Source organism: Apodemus sylvaticus, chromosome 5 (genome assembly GCF_947179515.1).
Source record: "Apodemus sylvaticus chromosome 5, mApoSyl1.1, whole genome shotgun sequence".
Lineage (NCBI taxonomy): Eukaryota > Metazoa > Chordata > Mammalia > Rodentia > Muridae > Apodemus > Apodemus sylvaticus.
The window spans coordinates 84,417,104-84,435,904 of NC_067476.1; the positions used below are offsets into that span (position 1 = coordinate 84,417,104).

Sequence of the window (18,801 nt, forward strand, 5' to 3'; positions counted from 1 at the left end):
TGTCTTCCTGACTGATTTAGGGGATTACAACCAATACCTGTTAGGTTCCTCATTCCAGCCTTCCCTGCCATCTTTCCCAGTCTATAAGCCTCTCATCTCAGGTTCTAGTAGCATCCTGCCCTCTCAGCCTCCGATCCCATTGTCATGCTAGCCTCTTATCCCTGCCTCCAATCTCCTCTCAGCTTTCTTGCTCAGGTGTGGGATGCTTGAGTGAGCATTGTTCCTAGTCTCAGAGGTTCCACAGCCATTCCTACTTCTGTTCCGAGCCTGCCACATATCTCTGCCTTCACTATCACAAAAGGTTGACCATGGAAGTCTAGCGAGAGGGAGCGGGCTCTGGTATCACGCTGCTTTTCTGTAGGTTTCCGTGCACCGGCCTCCAGGCGTGGTCACGATTCCCCGGGCCTCGAAAGGGTTAAGAGGAGAGCTTTGGGCTGACGTCGTCGCCCCGGCCGAAGGTGGTTCCCCTAGCTGAGGGTGGGAGAGCCCGGCGGGCTGAAACCTGAGCTCTGTTTCAGCTGGGACTTGAGGAGGTCCCGGCAAGAGCTGCAAGAGCCAACCGGCTGCCCTGTTCGCGCCTAGGCGTCACTCCAGTCACTCGCCCCGCACCGGCAGCGCAGCGGGGACGATGGAGCTGGACCGATGGGCGCAGTTGGGGCTCGCGTTCCTGCAGCTCCTTCTCATCTCATCTTTGCCGAGAGGTACCGTCAGTGTTTGGGAGCCCTCTGCGGGGTCTGATGGGGGAACTGATAGCTTGCGGGTTGTTTCAGTGATAATCGGGGGTTCCTGACGGAGCTCTGATGCTCCTGATGTCTGCCCTAAGAACAGGATGATATCCCCAATTGTGGGGCTAGACTATGTCCTGAAAGAAGAGAGCTCCTGTGCTCCCATGCTATCTATCTATCTATCTATCTATCTATCTATCTATCTATCTATCCATCTATCTATCTATGTACCACATTGCCCTGGGAAGTCCGTTCCTTGTGAGTTACTGGCTCTGATTTGCAATGACAAAGTTTCCTGGGAAAGTAGTCGGGCAGGGGTGAAGAGTGGGGATTGGGTGGGCATTTCTTCAATGAACCCTGCTTGAAAAAGCCTTAAGGTAGGAACTCTTCAGAGCAAACCCTCCCCCCCCCCCCCGCCCCGTGCGGGAGCTCTGCTCACTCAGAAAATAGCGCGCACCCTGGGCACAGTATGAAGCAGAAGCTTAGAGGAAGTGGGTAGTCTGTTTCTGGGTGTGCAGCGTTTGTTTTGAAAGATCCTGGCTCCTTTGTTTCCCACATGTCATATTTGTAACCCACACTTCCCGGGAGATGAGCTCCTAGTAGCACAAGAGAGGTTGGGACATGACAGCGCTTTAGGCTTCCTCTTGACAGATCGTGGGGCAGAAGCCAGGGAATGGCTGGTCTCAGGAGAGGTCCTTAGTCGTCCGGAAGCAGGGGCTTCTGTCTTCGTCCGTCTGTCTGTCCATCTGTCTTGGGTGGCTGCAGGGGTGAAGTGTAGGGTGGATGAAGTTGGAAGTGTGACGAGGGTTGAGGTTCAAGGAGGTAAAGCTAGAGGCTACAGGTGTGGAGTTGGAGAAGGGAGGTGAGATGCAAGCACGTAAGACCTCCTCAGATGAGCACTGCTGAGATTTGACTGGGAGGGGTAACTTTGCTTAGGAGAAGGGCAGCAGTGAGCCCCACCTCCCCATAGCCTTTCTGTGCTGGTTGACTGTACCCCGTGCTCCATACAAAAGGAGGGGGCTTTGCTCTAGCAGGTGGGTGGCAAGTACCCAAGAAAGACATGGAAATGGAGTGCTGTTGAATGCAATGGTCTGCTGCAGAAAGAGAGAGACCACAGCCTTCAGAGGCGTCCCTTTGTGTCAACAGAGTCTAGAAACATGAGACTTCCCTTCCCATGTTTGGTTAATAATTTTCATGTACAGGAGCCTGCCTGTGTTCAGCTAAATCTCCCTTAATGATTTACCGCCCAAATGGTGGGAGTGTTTGGGCTGGCTCTGTATCTCAGTGGCACAGAGCTTGCCTGAGATGGTTAGCTTGTCTTGTCCCAATTTAACCTCACTGACATCTTGTGCAGCATAGAGAACGAGGGAAGAAGGAAGGAGGATCCCTTTGAGGAGGCTTATAATCCCAAACCCTAAACTCTTGGGATGACTTGAGGACTCCGCATTAGGATTCATCTCCACTTGAATGTGTGCCCTTTGGATGCAAATCTCTCAGGTGTGTTGGGTGGTCTACACTAACTCTAGAGGATCCTGCTTCCTCTCAGTGCCAGGGCACAGAGTTCCACCCAACCCCCCCCCCCCCAGGGTGGCATGAACTCTCCCCTGCTTAGCTTCTGTGCTGTGGCAAGCGAGACAGCATCACTCTACACAAACAAGGAAACAACTCAACTTGCCCAAGGGCTGAAAAACTCATTTATTGTTGACCTAAGAATCTCTTTTACCTTTCGCTATGGAAAAGCTCAGGGGAGGGTGTGAGGTGAGCTGTCAGCCCAGCTGCTGACTGAACCAAATAGCAGCTTTCTGTGTTTAGCCCGATTATCCATTGTTGGGCTCCAGGCAGAAAGCGGACCGGAGAAGGAAAATATTTCTTCCTGCAGGGAATGAGTCCACTCCCTCCCTGGCCCTGTTAAGGAAAGCAGGGAAGAACATTTCCTTTAATTATTTTTCTAAAAAGAGTATCTGGTATGTAAACACCCCGTGGGTTGGTCCAGGAAGTTGTTGTTCATGGACATGTGATTCACATTGGAGGAGGAGAATCTAAACATAGGGCCAAGTGATAAACCTAACATAAACAGCATGTGAGGGGAAACCCAACTCTGCTGACTCCACCAGACTGCAGCAGCCCTGCCTGCCAGCGGGACACTACCTAAAAGGAAAACCTCTCCGAAAATATGGGGCTCTGGGGAAATGAAATCTTAACACGGATCAGTTCACAAGTGTTGCTTCCAACAGACGTTAGCTTGTAAGGGAATGAACACAAACCAACTAGGGAAGATAATTGGAAGCACAGATATTCAGCAAGCGGGAGCAGCCAGCTGAGACAGGGAATGTGGAGAATAAGCAAGGGAGAAGGTGTGGCCAGAAAAAAAATTAGAGGCTCCTTATAACGGATCCCTTAACACATTCCAAGGAGAGCTATGAAAATTGGCTTTTTCGGCCAGGGTGGAGTTGTGTGAGGAGCATGAAGAGGGTGTGGCCCTAGCAACTACTCTGAGGATAGATGGCATCCAAAAAGGATAATAACTTCATGGTGGATGCATTTCCGACACAGAACCTAGAGCCCCCTGAGTTGGATCTGAGCTGAATCTGAGCTGACAACGTCCTCCCTGAGGACTAGCTCTCAGATGGAACCATGCGGTACCATACAAGCTTCCAAAGGAGGGCAGCAGCCAGTAGTCCTACCCAGCTAGAACACCTGTGAACCACAGGGATTCACAATAACCCTACAGCTGCAGTCACAGCCCACACAACCCAATGCTCTCTAATTAGACTTAAGACCTGCTCAAAGAGAGAAAACATTGCCTGATTCCGTTTGTGCGTGTCATGGTTACTTTTCTATTGGTGCGATGAAACACCACAAGCAAGGCAACAGAAGAAATCGTTTAATTGGGTTTACAGTTCCAGAGTTGCCCAACTGTTTCTTTCTGAAACAGTTCTACCAAGTGGGGACCAAATATTCAAATGCCTGAGTCTATGGGGTCATTATCATTCAAACTACCACAATGAGGTTCAGTAAAATTCATTAACATGGAAATTAAAATGTCAGTTAAATGAAATGTCTGTTGCCAGGGCCTACAGGAAGTAATTGGAAGTTAGTGTTCTATGAACACAGAGTTATGGTTTGATATTGGTGGAAACAATATTGTGACAATAGATGTTGGTGACCATGTGACATCAACAATGTGAATATTGATAACAATAAGCTATGAGTGTGTGAGTGTGTGTGTGTGTGCGTGAGCAGTTAGTGGGTCATAAAGATAATAGTAATAGATTTTTTTTCTACAATAAAAAGTACTTTTAGGGCAGGGCCAGTGGTTTGTGCCTATTATGAGACCTGTCCTTTTCTACAAACAAACAAACAAACAAACAGACAGACAAATATCTATAAACACAAATCAGTGAAGCCTTAGGTAAACCTTGGCTGCATAATTTTCATGATTACAGATCATATTACTTTGTAACATTCCATCTAGCACATATAACCCTGCCATGGGTTAAGGCATACAGAACAGAAGAGAGCCCTTGCCATTCTTGTTTGGAGGGTACTGTTTCTCTGTTGTGGGATGTTGAGGTGCTGAGGGAGGCTGCAGATCTGAGGACTGCAAATTGATCACCCAGAGGCCACTTGCCTGAGGTATCTAGTGGGACATTTGAACCTGTTTTCACTGAGGGATACTGGCTCCTCTCTGCACTTGGCATATCCCACCTTCTTATGTTTGATTTCTGATCTACATCCTTGAAGAGACAGGGACAGAAGGACAGGTAGGGAGAAGAAAAATCATGGGAGGCTGGACACCGAATTCAGAGAAGTCCAAGTGTATAAAACTACTAAGGACTTATTGGTTGCCTAATGGGTTTTTTAAGTACCTGCTCTACATATGCATAACCCTTAGCTATGTTTCAACCCACGTAGGGCATGTGGGACTGTTTTACCAGACAGAAATAAGACCTGACAAGGTTGGATGAGCTCAGACTCCAGGAATCTCAGCAACCTGAGAGCAGCTGGAGTGGGGCCTCTCCCTATCTGTCTGTGTACCTGCTCTAGAACACATAACCAAGACAGCCCACTGAGCACCATGGGCTCTGAACCACAGAGCATAACATCTGGAGTTCTTCTCCATGCTAATGAGGTATCTAGATAGACCTGCGCCTTCAGCCAATGAGCTTCCCTTCCTGGGAATTCCTTCCTGCCAAAGGTATTTAATCGCTGGTTCACCCTGAATAAAGTGTATGCATTCACACACACCATCAAATAAACCAGTAAAAACAAGTAAGGGTCATCTCAGAGAGCTGTTACATTAAGGATAGTGGCTGGGAAGGCCTTCAGTTAAGTGCCTAGGACTCTCCAGGCAGGCCTTCTCCCCTCTAACCCCTCTGAGACACTCAGCCCTCATTCTCAAGCAGACTGGATTCCTCTTGTCCTGGGCTCCACCTGTATAGATGGCATGCGAGGGGAAAGGTAGACCTTGGGACCCTGGTTCCAGACTTCCCTCTCCCAGCTGTATACCAGTGGCACTTAGGTACCCAGAGAGGAGACCTGGAACCACTGTGGACCATGCTTCAGACCTTGCCCTGCTTCCTGTTGTGCCCCCAGTAGAGAGGCAGGAGTAAGTAGGACAAACCCACGTGTTTTATAGGGCCTGGTCTTGCTTCTCTCTGTGACCTCCTTATGCTTTGGTATAGTATTTATCTCTCATGTATGCAAGAGCTTGTGGTGGAAACTGAGAGTGAGGCTAGGTCAGAAGCTATGGATAAGGTACTTTGGGGCATAGAATCTCAGAAGCATAAGTGTCAAAGAGCATGTAAGGTCCTTGTAAATGCTCAGAAATCTTGAGGAGGCTTTTTTTTTAAAGGTTTAGAATATGAGCTTGACTCAATCTTGCCTACATCTGTGCTACACTGGAGAAACAGAATTGGCAGAGACCATGGTGTCTAAGGAACCTATGACTGGTCTTAAGTTAGAAAATTATTTCCATCTGCTCCACGAGGAGACAGAAAATTTCTGATACAAAAGAAGGCTTACCTGCATACCCCTAGGCCAACTTTAGACACTGTAACTGACTAGAGGTGTGTGTATGTTAGGGGAAGTGCTATTTCCATGATAAATGAGGAAGGTTGTGGTCTCTTCCTCAACATGAGAAGGGACTGTCAACCTCACTCCAGGGTTATTTATTGTTACAAGCATCGTGCCTCCTCTCCTCCTCTTATGTTTTCAATGGAAGTGAAATGTTACATGTTCCAGTTCTCAAATTCCAAAATAAAGAACTCAGAGACTAGCTGGAGCACCAGAAGCTACCAGATTGGTGATGGAAACCCCACCAGATTCCAAGCTTGGTCCCCACTGAAGGAATTCTGTTTATCAGTCATCATTAGATGTGAGCCAAAACTGTAAGTTTATCACAGAGAAAAAGAAGGGTTTTTCTTTGTTTGTTTGTTTGTTTTAAAGTATGATAAGCTAAGCCTCATATCCTTAAACAGCAGCTCCCCCAAAAAAGTAGAAAATAAAAGCTGGCTGAATTGTTCCAGGCTCTGAAGCTGTGTGCCTTTTAGTTTACCAGACCCTACTCGACTCCTTTCCCTTTTCCAGGCGGCAATGGCCTGTGAGATAGATTTAGCTCCTGTAGGTTGAGAATACAATAAGTAGGGGTTCCACATCAAATTCCTCACTGTTGGTGAAATATCAAAGATGGGGGTAACTCTGAAGGGGCTTCTGTCATATTATGCCATACCTGAGGGGTTTAATTTTAAGTTCAGTTACCTAAACAGTTGACTGAGTTTATTATGAGTACATGCTTTCTATATTTTTTCTCAGTCCTTGCATTGAATGTAAGAAGAAATTGGAAAGTTCACATGTGGAGGAACTTAGGCAAAGTTGCCATCCTTGCCCAGGTTGACTGTTGAGTGTCTGTCTTGAATTCAGACAGTCTATCTGCATAAGGCAGGCTCTATAATAGTTCACAACTATACTACCTAAGCAGTAGGTCCAACTGGACTGAATGATGGAAGACCCTGATGTCTGGCTATCCCTTTGAGGTTACAGGTCCTCAGCCTGGCCCAAACAAGGTCACCTGCTTACTTCTGTGGGAGGGGGTTGTGGAGAAAACAGAAACCAGCTTCAGTGGAACCACGTGGATCCCGAGAGGAACCGTTCTATAGAGCAAACAGCTGCTAAGCAGACTGAAAACCCCACCAGGTTCAGGGATGGCTGGCCAGTGTTGTAGATTCCACTCTGATTAGACATGGGGCAAAGCTTTGTCCCATGGTCAGTCTTATAATCTGAATCATGTGTGTGTTTGCAGGGGAAGAGAGTTGAGCACGAGACAGATTTAAAGTGTGGCCCTGACACGATGTATTCCTGTTTTCTTATGGATTTGTTCTGTTAGGATCATCAGTTGAACACTTGTAAGCCAAGGGATAGGTAGAGGCAGGTCTGTGAGCTTCTTTTCTTTTCTTATTTTGGCATAACATAATTGACTGGATATTGCAGGAGATCCTTTTCCATAAATACCAGGATGTCCTTTAACCTGAAGAAACTGTGTCACAGAGTGAAGACACCTATTTCTCAGGAGTTGAATAGATCTGCTTTAATGAGCTATCTGCTCACCTCTGTGGGAGGGGAATGTGGAGAAAACAGAGGAATCAGCTTTAATCCCACAGGCTTGGTGTTTGCATTGCTGCCCTCACAGAGGTTCTGGCTGTCTCAGAGGGTGGAGTGAGTGGTTTGGCAGAGTGTGTCTACACAAGTAGACATCTGGTCAGCTGGTTTTGTGATTGGAAAACCATGGCTACTGCTTTTGCCAAAACGGAGTGAGGAACATATTTAGCCAAGTTCAGCTCACAGGGAGATTAAGTGATTGTCTTCATACCCTGAACATTGGTTTGAAAAAATAAAAAACAGAAAACAAAAAACCAACCAAACAAACAAAAACCCTCCCAGCACTTTAATGCAAAACTCCTGGGTAGAGGGAAGCATCTCAGTTCCATCTACTTCAATTGATTAAATTGTCTGAGGGCTCAGAGAAACTGAAATACTGATATTTTCAAGGCCACTGTCCCTTCTTATTGCTTCAAAAGATTTCACTAAAGGTGACCAGTGAACCCCCTTGACCATGAGATCCCTCTTCCAGAGTTAAAAATAAAACGAGGGATGTCTTAGGTGACCCAGGACTTGGCACCTGAGATCATGGCTGAGAGCTTTTTCTCTCATATTTCCAACATATCCTTGTCTTACCTGAATTCAAGGGAAGATGTAGCTGTCAGCCAAGTGTCTTTGCCCAGCTCTTCTTGGCCTGGCTTTCTGCCTCTTTCTGGTGTGTACTGCTCTTTTCCAAATGGTGCCTAGAATCTCTTCTGGGAAAGCTTGGCTCCCTTTGCTCATGTGTCAGAACATATTACTAAGTGTCACAAGCCTTATAGAAATGTGACACAAACTTCAATAGACAAAATGTCCTGATTAATGACTGTGATGGATCACCAGGCTTCACAATAAGGATGGAATTATAGCAAGAAAAGAGTCTGACATTTGTCTTTGTCACAAATAGCCTTCACTTCGGCAATGTTTAGGGAGCACCCATCAGGCAACAAGAATGTTTCTAGGTCCTGGAATACTGTGATAAATAAGACAATGTCCTTTTCCTTAAGACCTTTGCAATCTGTTGAGAGAATTTCAGGTTCACCCTAGCAATTCCCTCACAGAGTTTCACAAACTGCAAGTCCAGATTGATGTTTAATAACAAAAGAATAAGTTGGGGGATGTGGTGATTAATTATATACAAAATACATTATAGATTTGCAAAGTTCAGCAGCAAAGAAAACCATTGTTAGTATATCACAAAGTTGTTTGGCCACAGGGCCTTCTTGGACATCATATCTCATACTCCTGGCTACAGATAGTACTCTACGGAGAATAGTTGTAAAAATTTTAGTTTCTCACTTAAAAGGAGAAAACCATTAAAGAATATCTTACCACTGTAGAAGAAAGCACAAACGGGGCATTTTAAAGTCCAAGCAAGTATGAGCTTCTTTATGGACTTGTGAAAGTGTGGGCAGAATCTGGTGATATTGCTACTAGTACTTGCCAAAGAGTTGAAAGGTTGCTACAGAGGGTGATGCATCCATGGAGCTGTAAGAAAATCTGGCTAGCATTGAGCTGCATGGCTCATTGAGAAAATTTACTTCTTGTATTCAAGTTACTATAAGCAACGTGTCTGGCCTGGGATTACTGGGCACTCTGGGGTGTGAATCTGATTAATGAACACTCACAGCAATGTGATAATTCTGAGGACTGATAAGCCTTGTGACTTGCCTTTCCAATTAGATGTATCTCCTCTTCAGGAACAACAGGAAAAATTGAGAAACCTTTGAATTTTGGGGAGCACCGGGTCCAAGGTCTACACTGACCCCCATCACAAGATCTGCCTCTATTCTTCTCATCCCCAGTCTCAAGTCATTTCATCACCTAGGAATAGTTGACACACAATAACTGATTTGTCTGTGCTGCCCAGAAGTAGTGTGGCTGTTTGCACTTGGGACATATTACAGGGAGAGAGCACACACATCTCAGTTGTTCATTGAGCCTTTGTTTGTTATTTCTACGACCTTCTTTTCTCCCTTTACAAAATATTGTTCTTGTTGTCATGCAACATGTTTTCTGTCTTGGCCCTCACGTTGCCTGCCCAGACTTGTTTCAGATGCAATGACAACAGTGGCTGTGGGTGAGGAACAAATGCAGCTGTTCTCATAAAAGGCATCTTGTCTGAGTGGACTTGGGAACACATGATCTTCTCATAAGGATTCAGCTCCCACTCACCATGAGTATATGAGGTTCATCTTTGATGTAGATGTCTTGGTATGAGTATATTTGCAGCCAGGTGGTGGTGGCACACACCTTTAATCCCAGCATTTAGGAGGCAGAGGCAGGTGGATTTCTGAGGCCAGCCTGGTCTACAGAGTGAGTTCCAGGACAGCCAGGGCTACAGAGAAACCCTGTCTCAAAAAAATGAGTGTATTTGCATTTATTTATGCATGTACACAGAAGAATACAAGTATAGATTTAAATGCTTATATATTCATGGATAGGATATATATATCATGTGTATATCTATCACACACACACACACATACACACACACACACACACACACACATATATATATGATATAAAACATAAGGTAGGATCAAATCTCAGACCTGTCATCTACTTCCCTCTGAATATATATCATGTGTATATATTCTATCATATATATATGATGTAAAACACAAGGTAGGATCAAATCTCAGACCTGTCATCTACTTCCCTCTTTTTACCTTTCTTGGGTGACTGTGGTGGTTTGAATATGCTTGTCCCAGAGAGTGGCACTATTAGGAGGTGTGGCCTTGTTGAAGGAAGTGTGTCACTGTGGGAGTGAACTTTAAGACCCTGATCCTTGCTGCCTGGAAGCCAGTCTTCTCCTGTTTGCCTTCAAAACAGGATGCTGAACTCTCAGCTCTTGCTACATGCCTGCCTGGGCACTGCCATGCTCCTGCCTTAATGATAATGGACAGAACCTCTGAACCTGTAAGTCAGCCCCAATTAAATGTTGTCTTTACAAGAGTTGTCTTGGTCATGGTGTCTGTTCACAGCAGTAATACCCTGTGACAGTGACCATACCCCCTTCTAATCTGTAGTCTAAGAATAATGGTGGCCAGTCTGAGCTGGTTGAAAGTTCTAAGTGAAACAATTTGAGGTAGCACATTCCCTGGTAGATGGGAAATATTCAGAAGATTAAAGTCCCTCCTCAACTCCTTTCTTTTAAAAATAATCATGTATGGCATACATACTGATCCTTCCCACTCCCCACCTCCCTAACACCCCATCTTCCTCTCCACAAATCTTCCTCTGGGGTTCATGTAAATGTGTTTTATTTTTTGACCCATGATTAACCAGAGCCATCTGTGTGACCACAGGTTCGAACAATCCATCAGCGTCTGGTAAATTCAGCAGAAGGTGAACAACTAAAGACAGCAATTTTCCCTCTCCCAGGATCTTTTGACAGCCAATAGACTTATGAGGCTACCCGTCTTAATTGACTGTTGGTAGGACTGGTTTTGAGAGAACCCAGTGTGTGTAACCAGAGTTGTGTGTGTTAAGGACAGCAACAACTGTTCCCAGTCTAGAGAGTGGTGCTCCATGGCCCTTTGTCCTATCCAGTCTTGCTTCCCTCAGGAGTATAAATTTCACAATGGAGAATAGAGAAGCAGCAACAACAGGCTTTCACATCTATAGCAGAATGGAACTTACACACAGCTCACTGTATCAATCCTTAGTTCCATCCTAGTCATCTGTGACCCTATCGGAAAAGAAAATTTCCCAAAGACTTAACATATATTTATCTTATGAAACTTGCTGTCTTCCCTTGGTTTTGCCATCCATGCACTCCCTAGCCTTAGAGAAAATGTTTTTCATACTCAATGCCTTAGTGTTTAGCAGAAGTGATTCTGGGACAGTTATGCTGCAGTGCAAACACTGAGTTCCCTTCATAGTCTGAAGAGAGATGCTGTTGACTCTCCACTGCAGAGTAGCCAGATACCCTCATTAAACGGTTCCATTCATCTTGTTCTACATCGCAGAGCTGAGGGAGATAATGATAGCAAGGGTGAGACTGCCTGAGTTGCCGTGAACCCCAGGGGTTAAGCACTGATGGGACATACCATTGCAAACCATCTCCCTTTCTTGTCACCCTGCACATGACATTTATTATTAGTCAGTGGTCTTTAGTGCAAGGAGAAAATGGCTTCCTCTGGCATTGATGAAACTTGGCTATGAATCTGCAACTCTAACTCTGTGAGATCTTAGTAGTGACATAATGATTCCAAGCATGTCCAACCTTTTGATATTGCAACACATTGTTGTGATGTACAAAGTTCACCTAAAAAAATGGTTCGGTATAGTTATTTAAAAAAAACCAAAATGATAAGTACTTTTATGGTTTTGTGTTGGCTTGCATTAATAGCTGTCTTTGGGTGGACTGTGGGCTGGACACACCTGTTTGAAATCTGTGGAAGATCAAGACATCTGGGCCTAGAGAAATCCAGATTGAATACTAAAGGCACACTTTACATTCCATCCTCTTTAACAAGGCCATTTGAATTCTTCAGCTGATAAAAATTTTAGTGTATTTTATTGCCAAGTGTATTTGAGTACATTATTCAATTGGCTTTAAGATTTCTTTTTTATTACTTTTAATTATGTGCAGGTGTATGTCTGAGTATGTGTGTGTGCATGTAAGTGGAGATGCCCATGGAGGTCCCAAGTCTTAGGTCCTCTGGAGTTGGAGTTATAGATCTTTGTAAATGGGTGCTGGAAATTGTCCTCTACAAGGACAGATCATGCTCTTAACCTCTATGTCATCTCCCTATTCCTCAACATTCCCCCACCCCTGTAACCAATGTTAATAAAAAAGAACAAAATCTGTTTATCTTATATTCTCAAATTCAAAATAGCCCAGAAGCAGACTATCAAGGTCTTCTGAGCCACGGTTCTTGAGGATAAAGGCAACTGGGGGTTTTCTCCAAGATTGTAGGTCTTGAGTTTTCCTTGGCTGTGGGTGTGGATTGTCCTTGTCTAAAGAGAGGCAGCAGGAGGTGATGTATACCCTATTAAAAGCTACATGAATGAGGGGCACTATGGTTTGAATGTGCCCCTCAGTTTTATATGTAGAGAAGTTAACTTCCAAGTTCATTTGTTAAATAGGGATGGGCCCTTTGGAAGGGGATTGGTTCTATTCATGGATGGATTAGCCTTTGGATTTTGGAGACAGTGGCTTTGCTATATAAAAGGGAGTTTCCTCTAGCTTGCTTGCATTGTATCAGCACATGAAGTCCTCTACTTTGTTATATAAAAAAAGACCCTTATCAGAATCTGGGAAATTCCCAATCATATGGTCTTAGACTTCCCAGTGTCCATAAACATGAACTAAAGCTATAGTCTACAAATTATCCAGTCTTGTGTGTTTTGTTACAGGAAAAAAGAATAAGACTTAGACAGGAAGTGTTAGAGGAGGGAGAAGACCTAAAAGGCATGTGGGAAGAACCTAAACTAGTTCAAAGAAACATGAAGAAATTGCTTGAAATGCTAAGTATGTGTGGACCTGTGGAGGACACACTGTTTCCCACTCTCTTCCTTCTGTGTAATTTAAACAGTTATTCAAAAAAGAAAAAAAATACACAGTTAAGAATGGCAAACTCTGAAAAGTGTGCAATTCTTCTCCCAAAGTCCTTCATGGTTATTGTCACCTTTGAGTGTAATGACATTTTTGTGGCTTTGGAGAAAGGCTATGGTGCCAAAGACAAGCTTTGGTCCAAGAGGATAAACTGAGGCAGGCAGCTGATGAGGGGGTCAGTGTTGAGAGCAGCTGATGTGGGTGGCTGCTCCCCTAGATACCAATAGGGGCTGCAGCAGTTAGAGAAGGGAAAGGAAGAAAATTCCCCCCCCTCTCTCTCTCTCTCTCTCTCTCTCACACACACACACACATACACACACACATGCACACTGAGTGGATAAAACAGAGAGTCCAATAACTTCATATATGCAAATTTATACATGCATACATACATGCATATATAACTACAGACATATATATATATACACACATAGAATGACTAGAGCAAAGCTCCAGCAAGCATTTCACACATACATACATGCATAAATACACACAACGATGGATGGAGAAAGTTCCAACACACCCAGATAATACACACACACACACACACACACACACACACACACATTCACATAGTTGATGTGTGGAAGGAACAACGTTCTAACACCCACTCACACAACCCTTAAACATCCTTGAAGCAGTTTAAAATTACAATATGATTATGTTTTAGTTTTCTTCTAGTAAATGACTATGAAAAAAGTGTGTTCCCTAATATAATAAATAACATCATGTAGTACAGGTTAAGAAAATAAATTATTCCCCCAAACCCATGTATATTCATAACCAAGGAACTGGTTATGGATGAACAATGTGTAAGCAAGCAAGCAGTTTTCTCAGCCAGTTTCTCTTATCATCAGGCAACAATTTGTGGTTACAAGGAAAGGAGTAATTATTATTTATCTTTAAAAGTAATCTTGTAAGAATCTTAAAAGAATCACAAATTTAAACTTTTATATAAAAATCAGTCTCATTTGCCTTAAACCCTCAGAATGCATATCTACTCATTAGCAATTCTTACTGAATCATGCCAGAAAGCTGAGGGCAAAATGGGAGTAAGAAATCAACCATCACCAGTCCAGAGGCACACCGTCCAGTGCTGCTCTTGTCCTTGCCCCCTGACCATAAAGGTCCCTGGCTTAACTAATCAGAGCGCACCTTTCCGAACTTAGATTGTTCCCTAAGATTTTCTACATCAGAGCCAGTAGTAAAAACATCTCAACCTAGAATCACTAACAATTTTATTTTTTTCAAATGTTTTCTAAGGCTGGTGGTCATTGCTGACAGTCTATGTCTCTAAGTTCTTTCCTAGAGTGGTGATTGCATCATTAATCTGCTCCAGCAGCAGTGCCTGAAAGAGATCCAGCACTATTATTGTGAGTGCCAGAGATATTGCCCAGTAAGGACTGGGAGACTTCTTGGAGTTTTCATATAATTCTTAGATTAAGAGGGATGTGAGGGTAGCAGTCAGAGCAGATTTCTGTAACAGAAGGAAGTCTTCAGGACACCGAGGCTCACCCATGTAGCTGTGGTTATCAGTGGGTGGCAATTCATGGGTTCTAAAGCTATTTGTCATTCCCCCTGTATTGTGGTAAGATGTCCTTCTATGGTTGTCTATCAGCACAAAAGAGGAACAGATTCAGTGGATTATAGGGTGGGGTATAGGGTTCCCCTCAAGGTTCTCTTTGCTAAGGAGTCAGGGACATCATCCTGGATTTTCAGGCAAGTGGAAAGGGAGACCCCATATAAGTCTAACTTCCTGTGGACTGGAAGAACGCTGGTTGAAGCAGCATGATACAGACACAATTCTAAAAGGAGTCTTTGTTTTGTCTGAGAGGCAGAAATCTACATCCTATCTTTAGTGATGCTAATAGAATGGGTCTGATTTGGTGTCCAGACACCCAAGTGTTTTCAGCACAGGTGCTGGTGTAGATAGAAGAGAACACCGTCTAATGCACACTGACAGGATCTTAGCCCTGCTAAGTACTGTGTACCTTTGGCCAAGGTCCTTGACCTTTAGTTATCACAATTTCTTCATTCACAAAATGTGAGCTCATTATGTCATTGACAATTAATTAACACATGGAAACACAAGGGCAACAGTATGCACATATGCACATAAGCGGTATGTGCCCAGCTCAGAACAAGATCCAATATATGTTAAGGTTGTTGCTGCCATTCAGAATCAGGAATAATGTCTGTGGGCCAGACCAGCCCACAGTTAAGCACTCTGACTCTAGAAACAGGTTACCTGTATTTGAACTCTATCTCTGATATCTACTACTTGTGTGACTCCAGGCTCACATCTATAAGCTGGGGTATTTCTTTTAGAGTGTTTAATGGTTACTGTCACCTTCAACTGCAGTGACATTCATGAGTGAATTGTTGTGAGGCCTAAATGAGCTAATATAGGTGAGTGACTTAAACCTTCATCAGGTCTAAATGGTACTAGACATCTTTAACAGGGTACACACCCATCATTTATAGTGCCCTCGGAGTATAACAGTACCTTCCCTGAGCTTGCTCATTCCTTGAACAAAGCTCTCCCTTGTATGAATCACTTAATAATATGACCCAGAGCATGACTGCTGACCTTCATCCTGCAGATATCATGCAGAGCATTTCCTGAGTCCTCTGGGTTCTCTCTCACAACCATCAACTACTACCAAGATCTACACTGCACAAAGGAGGGAATTGAGGGACAAGAAAGTTGATGATCCGTCCAAAGCTTCACACTAACACATGGAACCAAGAGTAAAATTTGGCAATCTGAGTCTCAACTGTTTCAGTGTTCACCAATAATGTTGATGCTTTCTTCTTAAAATTTATCTTGATACATTTTTGTGTTTATGTGTGAATGGTGTGCATGCTTCTGTATATGTCTGCATGTGAATGGCTACATATATATGGGTATATGCTCGGGCCAGAGGTTGACTTCTGGAGTCTTTCTTGATCACTCTCCACTTTATTTACTGAGGTATGGCTTCTTTTTGACCTTGGAACTTATTGATCTGGAGAATTTAGCTAGTCAACTTGCCCTAGAGATCCTCTGTCTTTGCCTTCCAAGGTTTGGGATTACAGATGTGCTGTAGGGGCTGAGGATTCAGACGCTGATCCTCACAGTTGTATGTCAAACCACTTGATCTACTGGTTTATCTCCCCAGCTCCTTGCTTTCTTCTTAACTGGTAAAGTCAGGGGTTGAGACTCTGGGGAACCAATTTGCCATATTGGTAAGACACTAAGAGTAGGATTTGGATCTGTCTTCTTTTGTGTAAAAGATGTACAACATGAGATGTCTATTTACTGTCTGTTAAATAAAGCGAACAACATACACTTCAAGTAGTGGTTGTGTGGGCTGGACCAATGAGCTGGTGACTTCCAAGGACTAGGAGCCATCCACCATGTGTGGTGTGGCTTAAACAGAGATTGATGCAGAACTGCAACATGGAGCTGTGTGCCAATGAAGAGGAAAGAGGAAGAAAAGCAAGCGATGAACTTAATTCTGACTCCCCTTCCCTTCCCAAGCACGCATAACTCCAAATATTGGATTTCTAAATAATTCGTTCAACTTCATGGTATGCACAGTGAGGTAATGAAAGACTTGGCTTTGTAGCTGTCATTATCTGACTAGAGAAAGGGGAGCTGTGTGGGAGGAAGCCTGAGTCACTGAATGTGGGATTCAGCAGGCTAGGACTGAGGACTGCTGGGTGACAGGATGGTCCTCAAGTCTTCCTCAAGTCTCCAGGGGGGTGATGGTGTCACTTAAGGCCAGGAAGCATTCTGTCAGTGTGACCTAGTGTCGTATTCTTCTGCCTTGGCTCCAACTGTTGACCAGACCTTCCAGTAGGGAAGAAGGTTGTGTAGTGTGAAGAATCAGCAGGGGCAGCTGGACATCTGTGGAGAGGTGCAGAGAGCAGCGGTGAGTGAGAGGCCCCAGCAGCTTAAGTGTGTAGCTTCCTGATTCCTGCACCTTTCCTTCCATTTTGTCCCAGAAGACTTATAAGTGGAATATAGTTTAAGAAAGAAATCTCTGAAGTTTTAATCAAACGAGACTAGATGGGATAGCTGTGGAGTCTTTGATGGACTCAAAAACAACCCTTGACAGCTAGAAAGAGTCAGCATATGGAGGTGCCAGCATACGGTAACAGTGGCTTTCCTTGACACCTTCTGGGGTGGTTCTGACCAGCACCTCTGTTGTAACAAATAATGTGGTCGTTCAACAGACTATGGGACAGACAGATTCCTGTTTTCACTCAGAGTCTCCAGTCTTCAGACCGACCTCAGTGGCCATCATGTCCACTTACATATCTTCAATAGTGTTGAAAACTTTGTGTTTTAAGGTTCTGCTAAGGGGACATGCTTCCTCTCCTGCCCCTCTGCAAGTACAATCTGCTGAAGGAATTGTTTCTCTATCTAAACAGGGCCAGATAACTCTAAGGCAAACTACCAGGACATTCCAGGACAGTGGAAGTGGATGCAGAATAGTCATGGTGACAAGGATGACAGCAGCCAGCTGTCTTTCCTGTCTTGCTCATTTGTTTTGCCATATTCATGGATGTGGACGCTGTGCTGACTGAGCAGCCTTGTCTAGATTGCCTTGGCGTTCTCTCAATAAGTCAGAGCTAAGATGTTAAGGTGACTCCTGGTATTGGTTAACTCTTTTTTTAAGGTGGCATAGAGGAAGCCTTGTGCATACAGGATAATTAAACAGTAATTTCAAATAACCATTGACTTTTCCTTGTCAAAAGAAAAACCTTAGGGTAAAAGTACAGAAGCTTCTGAAGCAAAGTCTGTTGTCAGTTTTGAGAGGACAGAGGACTCTGTGGTTACACAGCAGTCAATAGCGACATGCAGACATATGCGTGTCCTGTGAAAGTGTGATGGGAGAGATGGTCACCGAAATGTTAAGGCTATTTCTGAATAATTTATTAGGTGTTATTCATGATTTTCTTCACTTCTTACAGCTTTCACAAGGATATCTCCCCTCTTTCTTTTGTGCTGAAATATACTATTTTGCAGGGAAATGAGAAGGTGAGATGTGTTACATCACAGGAAGTGAACCAAATATAAAAACAGACTGGGTGATAATTAGTGGATTGTTACAAGTTATCACCCTGGAGGGGGTGTTCTCAGTGAGGGGCTACGTGTGGGCATGGATGGCCAATCTCTACAAGTGCTCTTGAATTTTATTATGAACTTAAAATGGCTCTAAAAATGAAATCTTAAAAATCTTAAAAAGTATTTTGTAATGAATAATTATTTTACCCAATGAAAAAGCAGGTAATGAATTCCCATGCAGAAAACTCAGGAGCAGAGGCAAGCACAGGACCAGAGTTTAGTCCTCAGCATACATGTAAAAAGCCAGGCACGGCTATGCATGCTTTTCACCCCAGCACCAAGAAAGGCAGAGAGAGAAGGTCAGCTCCTGAATTCTTTGGCCAGTTAGCCTAACAAAATGGTAAGCTTTTGTTTTAATGAGATCCCCTGTCTCAAGGCAATAAGATGGTCAGTGATAGATCAGGATATCTGATATTTTCCCCTGGCTTCCATAGGAGGGCACACGGATCCTCATTCCCACACACTTATGTGTATGCACCACGCATGTACACCTCCACCCTCACATAAACATACCTGCAACTTTGAGAAGGTTGTTTTAAAATGTGGTGCAGATACAAAGTAAAGTTGGTCCCATTCCCGAAGCGTGTTTCCCCTTTAGTAGCAGCTTGTTTAGTTTCTGCCAGCCCTGGAAAGTTTTTTGCTTCTTAGAGTGAATTCCCTAGAAAAGGTGCTTGGGTGATTCTCCGTGCTTGCATAAATAAAGTACCTAAGGTCTGCTGTTTAGTCTTTTGCTTCCTGTAAAGGAAAGGCTAGAGTAA

General features: G+C 43.9%; 1 protein-coding gene across 1 annotated transcript in view; it reads left to right on the top strand.

The window, feature by feature from the left end:
• Positions 1 to 466: 466 nt before the first annotated feature.
• The window catches only part of Pamr1 (peptidase domain containing associated with muscle regeneration 1), an 88,671-nt gene continuing 70,336 nt past the window's right edge, over positions 467 to 18,801 (top strand). Inside the window, exon 1 of the mRNA XM_052183088.1 lies at positions 467 to 701. Within this exon, the coding sequence (XP_052039048.1) occupies positions 629 to 701 (73 nt within the window). The 5' untranslated portion in view covers positions 467 to 628. The remainder of the gene's footprint in view (positions 702 to 18,801) is intronic.